General features: G+C 44.5%; 1 protein-coding gene across 2 annotated transcripts in view; it reads left to right on the top strand.

The window, feature by feature from the left end:
* Nucleotides 1–13,818, top strand: part of adamts18 (ADAM metallopeptidase with thrombospondin type 1 motif, 18) — a 263,961-nt gene that overhangs the window by 245,222 nt on the left and 4,921 nt on the right. For both annotated transcript variants that reach the window (XR_006314069.1, XM_043706550.1), the window contains exons 20-22: nucleotides 6,541–6,735; nucleotides 11,545–11,769; nucleotides 12,451–12,595. Coding sequence is in view for 1 of the 2 variants with exons in the window: in XM_043706550.1 (XP_043562485.1) it covers nucleotides 6,541–6,735; nucleotides 11,545–11,769; nucleotides 12,451–12,595 (565 nt within the window). In the remaining variant the exon portion in view is untranslated. The remainder of the gene's footprint in view (nucleotides 1–6,540; nucleotides 6,736–11,544; nucleotides 11,770–12,450; nucleotides 12,596–13,818) is intronic.

Raw genomic sequence — 13,818 nt, 5'->3', positions numbered from 1 at the left:
TTGAGGGATAAATATAGACCAGGACACTCAATTTAACATCTCTATTATCCTTTGAAGTAAGGCCATGTAGCCTTTAGCATTCGCCTCTGAGGACGGAATAGTGGGAGCCTCAATTCAGTATCTAATCTGAAAGATGACATTTCGAATTCTGTAACCTCAGTGATATCCTGGAAGTGGCAACCAAGATTTTTTTTTGAGCTCAGTCTTCCTGGAGTGAGACTTGAACCTTCTGAGTCAGAAGAAAGAATGCTACCTGCTGAGGTAAAGTTGGCCCCTGAGATGCAGGACAAAGTCTTTGGATAAGAACTGATTAATAATAATATAGATGAATTAGTGTGGGCTAGTAGAATGTGAAATTTCTATCTATTTATCACAATGGGAAAAGCTACCTTATTATTTCAATAGACACACAGTATTGAGTCCCACTTTCTAAACCAGCTGCACAATATTATAGTGTTTAATGAAGTATTTCTGTTGAAATTACCTGTTAGGAATTTGAATCTGGTAAGACCTGACATGAAAATCCCTTTTTGCACAGATAGTTTCCTATAATAGTAGAGTTTATTGGATGTGTTCCAAGATCTATATACTGCGTTTCATTTCCGATTAGAATTTGGAACAGAACTGAAGGGAACTCCTGGCACAGAGTTACAAAGGGAAGTCCTCCTCCAAGTACTTTATTGTTCTGCTACATTATTCTGCTGCCCTCCAAAGGTCATGTTCAGGATTTCACTTGTTCTCCTGGTGGTGACATCTGCAGAAGGAATCACCACATCTGCTATGCCCAGTGAGCTCTCAGTGTGCTGCACCCTGCATCTATTACTGCCCTCCAGAGATGCACAGGCCCTGACTTGAGAGTGATTATGTTTCATTGATGGCTGTTTCACAAACAGTGAATCCTGGTTATGCTTCATTCACCATGGAAGCAATATGTTTGCACCGGTATATTTCTAAACTACAGTTGAAAATGATCCATGTGCAGGTTTGACTGAATGTCAACTATGCTAGTCCCGTATTACGAAGAACAAATATCAAAGCACTCAGGAGATGAACGAATGAAGCCTAATGAGAATGATACCAGAACTGAGAGGATATAACTATCAGGAAAGGCTAGGGGTTATTTCCTGCAACAAATAAAGGCAGAGTGGTTGTCAAATAGAATCAATAAAATAATGAATTATTTTTCATGTGGTAAAGTTGTCACCTGTGAGATATTTCTGTCATGAAGGGTTTGTCTTATCAGGAAAGATTGAGCAGGTTGAATCCATGGGAATTGGATTTTAAGAGAAGATTAAGGAAACATACAACCTTCTAAGGATTGATGTTTAAGATGAAAGTGGAGAATTTCTTCCCTCAGAGGGTGGTCAGTCATGAGAATTCTCCAGAGTGGACAGAGTTTTGGACAGAAAGCGGTAAAGGCTGGGTTGTTGAATATATTCAAGGTTGAATGAGATTGATTCTGTTTTGACAAAGGAGTTCAGGGGTTTATGGACTCATATTTCTTATTTAATCTAAAACCAGGCACCAAACATTTAAGATACTCACTTACATATGTAACAAGGAATCTAAACTAAACCAGAGACCGTTTAGAATGCGCCACTTATCTGCATAGAATTGAGATGTATTACACAGTTACATTTAAGAGGAGTTTAGAAAAGTATACAAGGGAGAAAAGAATGGAAGGATTAGATAAAGAAATTTGGAAATAGGTTCATGCAGTACATAAACATGAGCACAGTCCCTTGGGACTATGGAGCTGTTATTGTGTTGCAGTTTCTATGTAAGTAGAAGACAAAGTCCCACAAACCAACAATAAGAAAAGTCTTAGAAGCTTCTCATATTCACTGATGCATAAACAGACAAACCACACATTTGTGTCTTTATCCACAACTGGTTTTTCTGGATAAGACAGTTATAAAAACTATGAGTAGGCAATTGAGCCTCTTGAGCTTGCTCCACCATTAAATATGATTTTGACTGATCTCATCTCAGCTTTAACTCCATTTTCCTGCCCACTCTCCATTACCCTTCAAACCCTTTACTAATTAAAAATCTGTCCATCTCCTCCTTGATTTTACTCAACATCCTAATATCTAATGCAACCTGGGGTAATGAATTTATGACACTTTGAGAGAAATAATTTCTCCTCAGCTCTGTTTTGAATCTGCAACCCCTTATCCTACAACTATAATCTCTTGCTGTAGGTTATCCCACATCAGGAAACGTCCTTTCTATTTTTATTTTGTCAATCCCTTTTAGCATCCTATGTACCTCAATTACATCTCCCCTCATTCTTCTAAACTCCAGAAAGTATAGCTTAAACAGTTCAAGCTGTCTTCATTAAACAAACCCCTCATCTCTTGAACCAATCCAGTGAATCTCCTCTGAATTGCCTCTAATGCAGTTACATCCCTACTCAAGTAAGGGGACCAAAAGCATACACAATACTCTAGATACGGTCTCACTAATGCCTCATACCTCTTTCAGCAATGCTCCCTACATTTAAACTCTCTTCCTTCAGCAATAAATGACAAAATTCTATTTATCTGTCTTATTGCCTGCTGTAACTCCATTCTAGAGATGAGGGGCTTTTCTTATGAAGAGAGATAAGCTGTTTCAGCTGTACACTTGTGCGATTCGTGCACCAGATCCCTCTGCACCAAAGGGCTTCTGACGTTTTCTCTCCACTTAGTTAATAGTCTCAATAAAGAGTAGAGCTCTATGTCAAACTTGACTGACCAACAGATTCTTCCTCTCTTGCCACCTGTCATAGACATGCTGGAAGGATTTACAGGTTGTTAGAGATTTGCTTGGCCATGTTATGAGAGTGTACCTGCTGTGCCTTCAAGTCCTGAAGTGGGGACTTCAACCAATAGCACCTAGCTCAAGGGGCAGTTCTGCTGTTCACCTTATCACAGGACTTCCTCAGCAAGAGATAAATGTCTAATTAATCGACACCTTCTAAAATTCATAGGAATGTTGCAACACAGAAAGAAACTATTCAGCCCATTGTGCCAAGCCTTCAGCCCTTTCCACCATATCCTTGTAGACCATTGCCATCCAAATAATCACCCAATGTTCTCTTGAATCTGACTCTACCACATTTTCAGGCAGTGCGTTCCATACCCTAATGACTCACTGCGTGAAAAATAATTCTTTCTCATCTCACACGTGCTTCTTTGACAAATCACCTTGAATCTATGCCCTCTCACTGTTATTCCTCTTGCAAGCTTAAACACTTGAAGTGGTATGGGTTAGGGAGGATGAGAGTTGGCCAGGATACTAGCAGGTGCCTGAAACCCCTGTGACACAATGGTTCTATCCCTTCCTCTGAGCTAGAATCTCCAGGTTCAAATCCCACTGATCTCAAAGTATATCAAGGTACATCTGATTGAAAACATTTTCCAGAAGAATTCTGTGCTTTTTTTTCTGGAACATGACTTGCATTGACTCCAATGCGCTATCAGAACCTCTGTTTCACCTCTTGTCTGAAAGATGACACTTCAACAATGCAGCACCCCATCACTACTGCCTTAAACTTTCAGCTGTTGCTTGCTTGATTTGTTCAGATTTCTTTTGGTTGAACCATGCCTTTCAAATGAGCAACCATCAGTGCCCATTCAGTGCTGATTGACAAAGCTGAGTTCAGACATCTCAGCAGTAACTCTGTGCTAATGCTAAGAGCTCTGTCAACTTCTCCCACTCGACCCAACCCCCATATCCGATCTGGGTGGGGATCCCTACTGAGATCAGGAGCTAATCCATACATATAACAGGGTGCAAAACTATATCCTGCATTGTCCTCGGTGTAAGAGTGCTACCAACAAAGTGTCATTTGAATTAACTTTGGAAGTGTTTCTAACATTGCTGCCAGTACATTTGATTTCAGGAGGCTCACTCAAGCATGATGCAGCAAAGCTAATTCTCATTTCCACAGAATTACCATTGGACCATACAATTAAGCCTCAAAAGCTTTTGAAATGTCACAGTGGAATAATATTTAATCAAAAACAAAAACAAAATTGATGGAGAAACTCAGCAGGTCTGGCAGCATCTGTGGAGAGAGGAACACATTTAATGTTTCAAGTCAAGTGACCCTTCAGAACTTACTAGACTTTGGCTAGAGAGTCAAAGAGATGTATGTCATGGTAACAGACCCTTTGGTCCAACTCATCCATGCCTACCAGGTATCCTAAATTAATCTAGTTTCATTTGCCAGCACTTGGCCCATATCCCTCCAAACCCTTCCTATTCATATATCCATCCAGATGCCTTTTAAATGTTGTAATTGTACCAGCCTCCACCTCTTCCTCTGTCAGCTCATTCCATACACATACCATCCTCTGTGTGACAAAGCTGACCTTGGGTCCCTTTTATATCTTTCCCTTCTCACCTTAAACCTATTCTCTTTATTTTAGAATTATAGGTGCTGAAGATCAAAAATGAAAACAGAAATTGCTGGAGCAACTCAGCAGGTCTGGCAGCATCTGTGAAGCAAAAGCAGAGTTAACCTTTAAATCCAGTGCGGTCCCCCTACTATAAGATTCTCCTACCCTGGGGAAAAGACTTTGATCCAGGGTCCACGCCCTCATAATCTTATAAACTTCTATAATGTCGCCCCTCAGCCTCTGATGCTCTGGGGAAAATAGCCCCAGTCTATTCAGCCTCTCCATATAGCTCAAACCCTCCAACCCTAGCAATGTCCTTGTACATCTTTTCACAACATCCTTTCTATAGCAGGGAGACTGCACTGTGTTCAAAAGGCTAACTCTGCTTTTGCTTCACAGATGCTGCCAGACCTGCTGAGTTCCTCCAGCAATTTGTGTTCTTGATTCAGACCTCCAGCACCTGCAATTCTTTCTCTCATTTTAAAAAACCTGTTTGAGCTCCGTCAGTGGGATGAATGGTCACAGAAGCTGTTGAACAGCTGCCTTCTTGAACTGCAACTGTCCATGGATAGTAGGCCCAGCCACAGGTCAGAAGGGAGTTCCTGGATTTTGAAGCAATGGAAGTGAAGGAACAGCAATGTAGTTTCCAAGTCTGGAATGTACCCGAATAGTGTTTAAAAATCTCATGTGCTATTCAAAGTATGGCATGGAAATCTCCTGGCATCCTGCTCAATAGATTTACCACAACAGTGCAAAGAAACACTTGTATTTCATCACCTATAAACCTGAAAAAGCACATCATAGCCAGTTAAGTAGTTTTAATTTCATTTGGTTACTGTAGCTGTTTGGGGAACACAGTAGCCACCTTTGATAATCTGCCCTGGCGATGTTGGTTAAGGGATAAATGTAAGCCCAGTTTACTGGAGGGAGCTTACAAATGTACAAGGGAATCAACCATTTGGCCCCTCGAGGCCACTGCAACATTTCTTAAGGTTGTGCCTGATCCAATTGTGACCTCAATTTCCTTTTCCCTGACATCCCTCTCAAGAACTCAATTCCGTTGTTAGCCAAATATCTAACTACCTTGACCTTAAAAAATATCCAATCACTGCCTCTGCTGGACGGGAGAGCCCCAAAGACTCATGACCCTCTGAGAGTGAAAATCTTACCTCATCACCTCTTCAATAGGATGTTCCTTATTTTTAAACTCCCTGCTTAATTCTAGACAATTCATAGAATCCCTATAATGTGGAAGCAGGCCATTTGGCCGATTGAGTCCACACTGACCCTCTGAAGAGCATCCGTCCCCCATACCCATCGCCCTACCCAATCCCAGTAATCCTGCATTTCCTACGGATAATCTACCTAGCCTGCACATCCCTGGGCACTATGGTCAATTTAGCATGGCCAATCCAGCTAACCTGCATAGATTATGAGGAAACTGGAGTACCTGGAGGAAACCCATGCAGAAAAAGGGAGAATGTGCAAACTCCACACAGATAGTCGTGCACGGGTAGAATCGAACCCAAGTCCCTAGCACTGTGAGACAGCAGGGCTAACTGCTGAGCCACCAAGCCACCCAATTACAAGGGGAAACTTCCTTTTGATATTTATCATATCAAGTCCCTTCTGGATCTTTGTATATTTCAGTAATGTCACTCCTATTCTTCTAAATTCCAATAAACAGAGGCCCATCTAGTTCAACTTTTCTTCATAACATACTCCCTCATCCCAGGAATTAGTCTAGTGAACCATCTGTGAATTGCTTCGATTGTGGTGGTGTCTTTCCAACAATAAGGAGACCTAAACACGGCACTCCAAACATGGTCTCATCAATGCGACAATCTCCTACTCTTCACAATAGGGCCCTCTACCTAAGCAGGAAAGTGAGTCCTTGGTTTAATATCTCATCTGAATGGTAGTACAGTGGGCATGGATGGCATGTTTACAGTTCTGGAATGGGACATGACTTTGAATTCAATTTGAATTGAATGGTAATCACTAAACTCACAATAAGTGTCCATTTCTGTGGATTAACTTCCTTGAGGCTTTTTCTGACCAATATGATGGATCATTATTTACATGTTAGTCCTCACGCTCTAGCACTTTTCCCTTTTGAACCCAATTGATGGCAGCCGTCTTTTGTCTCCAGTGTTCCAAGACGTGTGGAAGGGGGATGAGGAAACGTGTCATCTACTGTAGAAGCACGAACCCTACGTCAAAGCCTCATGCCGTACCAGAGAGTCTGTGCAACCAGGAAGTGAAGCCAAAGAGTCAGGAGATGTGTGTGCTCCGGCGCTGCCCAAAGAATGACAGACTCCGTTGGATCACCTCACCGTGGACCAAGGTACTCAAAATCATTTAGACATAAGGAGAGAGGGCATGATTTTGTGGGCAGTAGACTCAAGGGTAGGAGTTCATAAACTACTCAATAGATAGGTCGTTGAGCATCAAGGGGATCAAGGGTTATGGGTAGAAAGCGAGAGAATGGGGTTGACAAACCTATCAGCCATGATTGAATGGCAGAGCAGACTTGATAGGCTGAATGGCCTAATTTCTGCTCCTATGTCTTATGGTCTTACTCAGTTCAGTCCAGGTATTGCTGAAGGGAGGCAAATTGTGGGACGTTGTGTATCCAGCGATACAGTGACACTAGGATTTTGTGGTATCCAGCAACAGGCCATTCAGCTCATATTGGCCTTCTTTCACCATATTAACATTGGCTTTTATTCTTGTCTCCCTTCTGTACCTACCTAGCCTCCCCATAAACAAATCTCTCCATGATTAATCAATCCTTGTGCAATCTTATATTGTCGTCTGCTTGAGGGGACAGAGTCAGAAGCCACATGACATCAGGTTATAGTCCAACAGGTTTATTTGAAATCACAATGGGAACATGCAAACTCCACACAGACAGTCACACAAGGCTGGAATCGAACCCGGGTCCCTGACACTGTGAAAGCAGCAGTGCTAACCACTGAGCCACCATGCTGCCTCCATCAGTATTGAGCTGTTACTCTTTCCCATTCTCCTGAGACTCCTGTGGGTGGCTGGTGGCCATTAGAGTCAAAATGAAGAAAATGAGAAAGTGATGTAGAGAATGGGTGGAAAGTATGTGGGTTCTGGTCACCTCATTAGCAGTTTGCTCTTCCTGCCAGATAACAGACTGGAGATGAGCTCAGATTTGAGACAGAGGCAAGCTTTACCGTATCTGTGGAGTTTAGAAGAGTTAAAGGTGACTTCATTGAAATATATAAGATCCTGAGGGGATTTGACTAAATAGATATGAAGAGGATATTTCCTTTTGTGTAAGAATCTCAGAACTAATGGGCATAGGTTTAGGGTGAGAGGGGAAAGATATAAAAGAGATCCAAGGGGCAACTTTTTCACACGGAGGGTGGTATGTGTATGGAATGAGCTGCCAGAGGATGTGGTGGAGGCTGGTACAATTGTAACATTTAAGAGGCATTTGGATGGTTATATGAATAGGAAGGGTTTGGAGGGATATGGGCCGGGTGCTGGCAGGTGGGACTAGATTGGGTTGGGATATCTGGTCGACATGGACGGGTTGGACCGAAGGGTCTGTTTCCATGCTGTACATCTCTATGACTCTATGACTCTAATCTCAAATCAGGTGCCATAGTTTTAAAGGGTCACTCATTTAAGACAAAGATGAGGAAATCTTTTTTTCTGCTGAGGCTTGAGAGTTTGGAATTCCTCTCTTCACAAGGCAATGGATGCAGAATCTTTAAATATTTTGAAACCGTGGTAGCTAGATCCTCGATTACTGTGGGGATTATCAGGGCTATGTGAGAATGTAGAGTTGAGGTTAAAATCAGATTAGCCATGATCTTATTGAAGGGTGAGGTAGACTCAAAGGGCCAATTGGCCTACCTTTGTTCTCTCATTCGTTTGGCCGAACTGGTCCTCACCCTTAACAATTTCTCCTTCGAATCCTCCCACTTCCTCCAGACCAAAGGGGTACATGTTTGTACAGCATCATTCTCAGTATTCTTGACAACATCAGATGCATTGGGCTCCAACATGTCTGGACCCTTGATGTGATGCACCATTTTCTTTATAAGATATGGGTGCAATCATTGGCAATGAGGAGACACCATGACACTAGTGTGTTCTTTTCTCAATCAGGTCATGCACAGAGAGATTTTAAATTAAGAACCCTACACAAGAAGGTGTGAGCGAACACATTATGTACCTTTGTAAAAACAAGCAGCGGGCTGGTAAGGGAATGTGGAAATTGAACACCAAGCTGTTGACCCTGGGAAACATTGAGGAGCTCAAGAGGGACTACGCAGGTTGGAGAACCGTGAAGCCCCTCTTTGAGTCCCCAGCAGACTGGTGGGAAACAGTAAAAGGGAACATCAAGAGGTACTTCATCCTCAAAGGTGTTCAAGAGGTGAGAGAGAGGCGGGGAAAAACTGTCCCAACTCCAGGAAAGTATGCAGAACCTGCTCCTGCTGCAGATGATGGGGGTGGATGTCACGGAGGATCTCCAGGAGGTGAAGGGCCAGCAAGCCTTGCTCTTTGCCTCGGAGGCCTCCAAGATAATCTTCCGGTCCAGGGTCCGCTCCGTGAAGCAGGACGAGACGTGCTCATGTTTCTTCTTCCAGAAGGTGCACAAAGAGAGCTCCATGCTCAGCAGCCTGAAGGAAGAAGATGGCTCGATAACGTCATCTCAAGCTGACATCATGAGGATCAGCAAATCCTTCTATGCCAGTCTGTATGACTCGAAGCCAACCGACAGCGCAGCCTCCCAGTCATTCCTGTCCTCTATCACGGAGGTCTCAGATGACAGAACATGGGAGAGGCTGGACCAGCCGCTATCTCTGGATGAGCTGACCAAGGCCCTCGGGTCCTTCGAAAAGAATAAAACTCCCGGAAGCGACAGTGTACCGGTCGAGCTCTATTCTGCTCTGTGGGACTTGATTGGCCAGGACCTGCTGGAAGTGTATGTTAGTATGTTTCTGGCAGGTACCATGAGTGAATCCATGAGGAAAGGCATCATTATCCTCATCTACAAGCGGAAGGGGGAGAGGGAGGAAATCAGAAATTGGAGACCAATCTCACTATTGAATGCGGATTACAAAATCTTGGCAAAGGTCATTGCCAACCGGGTCAGGTTTGCTCTGGGATCGGTGATCCACCCTGACCAAATCTGTGCCGTACCGGGCTGGAAGATCACTGAGAGACTCGCACTCCTCAGGGATACAATCGCCTACGTGCAGGACAGGGGGTTGGACACCTGCCTGATCAGCCTGGACCAGGAGAAAGTCTTTGACAGGATATCACACATGTATTTGAGAGATGTTCTCTCCAAAATGGGCTTTGGGGAGGGAATCTGCAATTGGATCATACTGCTCCACACCAACATTTGGTGTGAATCAGATAGCTTCCCAGTCAGATCTGGAGTCAGGCAGGGCTGCCCTCTCTCTCCTGTCTTGTTTATGTGCTGCATAGAGCCATTTGCCGAGTCCATCAGGAAGGATGCGAGCCTGAGAGGGGTGACTATTCCTGGCAGCGGGGGCCTACAGGTTAAGGCCTCCCTGTACATGGATGATGTCGCCATTTTCTGCTTGGATCAGCTGTCTGTGCACAGACTCTAGTGCATATGTGACCAGTTTTAATGGACCTCGGGGCCAAGGTAAACCGAGGCAAGAGCGAGGCCATGCTCTTCGGGAACTGGGCCGACCAATCCTTCATCCCCTTCACTGTCAGGACTGACCACCTGAAGATGCTGGGTATTTGGTTTGGGGGGGCTGGGGCATGCGGCAAGTCTTGGGAGGGAGGTGTATCAAGAAAGTGAGGCAGAAATTGGGCAGATGGAAGCTACGATTGCTCTCCATCGCGGGTAAAAACCTGATCATCAGGTGTGAGGCACTGTCAGTGTTGTTATATGTGGCACAGGTCTGGCCTATTCCCAGAACCTGTACCGTCGCAGTCACCCGGGCCATCTTCCATTTTATATGGAGATCAAAGATGGACTGGGTCTGAAGGGACTCGATGTACAAAGCTCTGGGCAACGGGGGAAAAAAACCAAATGCCACCTTTCTGTGTGGCTGCATCAAGCTGTGCATGGTTCCCCAGTATGCAAACACCAAGTGTCACTCCGTACTGAAGTTCTACCTGTCCCCGGTTTTGCGAAGGATGGGCCTGGCCTCGCTGCCACGGAATGCACCAAGTAGTTGGACCGTTCCATATCACCTGTCCTTCGTGGAGAAATGTATGAAGAAAAACACCTTTGACCACAAGTCCATCAGGAAGTGGTCAGCATGTAGTGTCCTGGAGACCCTTCGGGAAAAGGAGAGAGCGGATCCTATCGAGCGGTTCCCTGAGCAGACTGTCAAAGCCATTTGGCAGAATGCCTCATCGCCAGAACTTTCCAACAAGCACCAAGAGATGGCTTGGCTGGTGTTGAGAAGGGCTCTGCCTGTGAAATCCTTTATGCACGCCCGGACTCTCACCGGACGGGGGTGACGAGACTGTCACACACCTCCTTCTGGAATGTGCCTACGCAAAGGAAGTCTGGACAGGAATGCAGTAGTGTTTGTCGAGGTTCATCCCGAGCAGCGCTGTGATGCGGGACTCCGTGCTCTACAGTCTGTTCCCCGGGATGCACACCGAGATGAACATCAACTGTGTCTGGAGGATCATCAACTCGGTGAAGGACGCTCTCTGGGCGGTCTAAAACCTGTTGATCTTCCAGCTGAAGGAGTTGACCCCGACTGAGTGTTGCGGACTGGCACATTCCAAGGTCCAGGACTACGTGTTGAGGGATGCGCTGAAGCTTGGATCAGCTGCCACCAAGGCGCGGTGGGGAAAGACCACCGTGTAAAGTCTGCCTGCCTAAGCACAGGGGGCGATGCAGTAAGGGGGCTCTGCTGATGCCTCAGCTCAATGTATGCATAGTAAACGTACAGACCTGTATATATGAATGATTAATCGATCTCTGTATGCAAAGAAATGGAATGTTTATGTATGTATGGCATGACCAATTGTACAGATCATCAAAATATTTTTATGAATAAAGTATATTTTTGAAATAAAAATAAAGTATCTTTGTGAAAACTGAGTCAGATTGTTTCTCAAATATAAAGTGTTGTACTCTGACATGGTGTGTGTTTTGCTTTGTGTACAGTGCTCGGTATCCTGCGGTCTCGGCCTACAGAAACGGGAGCTAAGATGCAGCGAGAAAATCCTGTCAGGAAAACACATCGAGTTTCCCCAAAGACGATGTCGTCACTTGCCCAAAGCACATATCGAGCTCGAACGGGTATGTAACCTCGGAGACTGCCCAAAACGCTCCTTGGATCAAATACCCAACCATGCTGGATCAGCTTGGTATGCATCACCATGGCAACAGGTAGGCTAATTGAAGCTCTATTATTGGATGTAGTATGTAGCATTGAAGTGTTCATTTCATTAATGGGAGTTTTTGGAAGGACCATTTTCTTCACAGAATTGACTTGCCCCATCCCTCCATTACCTTTTGGTGTGGACTTGTCAACTCCTGAAGATTGTTGATTATTTTGCATCATTGGTGAAGCTCTTGTGAAAAAAGGACTTGGACTCATACCTGTTCCTCCTCCTCTTCTGTCCCTAGCAATTGTGGACCTGATGAAAAATGGCAACTTCACCTACGCTAGACCAACAGGCCAGCTGGTGGATGTGGTCTGTTAGTGCTTTCCAGGTGAAGGTGGAGATGTCAAAAGGCAAACTTTTCCCAGCTGTTGTACAGATGAGAAAGCCCGAACCCAAACGGAATGCCACAACATGAGTTACTGAACAACATTGTGTAGGGCCTCACTAATTAGCATGGATAAGGATTGGTTAGCTAGCAGGAGGCAAAGAGGAGGAAAGATAGGGTTGTTTTCAGGTTGGCATGCACAAAAATGATTCTGATTTTAAAAATACCACTTTTGCTGCAAAGTGCATTAGGACATCCTGAAACCGTGAAAGGAGCTAAATAAATGCAAAGTCTTAATTTTGTTTTCATGGCTTCCAGTGTGGTCCTATTAACTGAAGACACTTCTCGTTCTCCTAGTGTACGGTAACATGCGGGGGAGGAGTCCAGATGCGTACGGTGCATTGCCTGTGGCAGGGGCGGCCTGCAGTGGGATGTTTAGCACATCAGAAGCCAGCAGTTTCGAGAGCTTGTAACACCAGCTTTTGTCCATCTCCCAGGAAAGGTATGGTTCTTCATTGTCCACCTGCCTGTCAGATGTTCAATATTAGCTCTGCTTCACTCTGTTGTCTCCCCAACATATGTGTACTGTTCAGTTGTCCCCTCACCTAACATTAGTCAGATGTTTAAATTGATCACCTCACTCTAAAATTATGTTTCTGCTGGTATTCTCATCTGCTTCTGCTGATAGCTCATTCTTTCACTGAATTCCAGTCTGATGCTGACCTAAAAGATTCAGAGTTCACTTCTTGGACTTTGCTGAATTGATAAACTTGGGTTATGGTTAGAGTTTGTCATAACCTCTAATCCTGACCCACCCAGGGCTCAAAAGGTAGGAGCTATCTTAACAGGTTCTCTGCACCAGCAGGGTCAGGGCAGCACTTGCATGATCACACCACCATTTCATAGTTTGCTCTAATCTACATGCCATTCTGTTTTGCAACTATATCCTTCATTGATGCTAGTCAGAAATGTAGGACTCCCACCATCTGCAAGACTCAAGTCAGGATTGTGATGGCTATATCCTCCATTAACCTGGATAGGTGCAGCTCCAAAAACACTCAGGAATCTTGACACCAGCAAGGACAAAGTGCCTGCTTGATAAGCGTCACATCCACAAACATTCACTCTCTCCAGTGGCAGCACTGTATACCATCTACAAGAAACACTTAACTCACCAAGGCTTCACCAACAGCACCTTCCAAAGCTCCCACCACCATCATCTAGAAGAGCAAGAACAGCAGATACCTGGAATCACTACCATATGCAAGTTCCCCGACAGATCATTGGAAACATATTGCTATTCCTTCACTGTCACTGGGTCAAATATCTTGGAATACCCTCCCTAACCACACTGTGAACATAGAACAGGCCCTTGATGTTGTGCTGGCCTTTTATCCTATTCTAAGATCAGACTAACCTACATATCGTTCATTGTATTAACTTCCATGTGCCTATCCAAGAGTCGCTTAAATGTCCTTACTGTATCTGACTCTACTACCACTGCTGGCAGTGCATTCCACACACCCAACACTCTCTGGGTGAAGAACCTACCTCTAACATCTCCCCTAAATCTTCCTCCAATTACCTTAAAATGATGCCCCCTTATGATAAACCAAATCATCTGCCGACATTTCCGCCACCTCCAAAAAGACCTCACCACCAGGGATACATTTCCCTCCCCACCCCTTTCCGCCCCCTGCAAAGACCGTTCCCTCCGTGACTACC

Source organism: Chiloscyllium plagiosum, chromosome 17 (genome assembly GCF_004010195.1).
Source record: "Chiloscyllium plagiosum isolate BGI_BamShark_2017 chromosome 17, ASM401019v2, whole genome shotgun sequence".
NCBI lineage: Eukaryota > Metazoa > Chordata > Chondrichthyes > Orectolobiformes > Hemiscylliidae > Chiloscyllium > Chiloscyllium plagiosum.
Note: the sequence above shows the minus strand (reverse complement) of the source record. Positions and strands in the feature narration are given on the sequence as shown.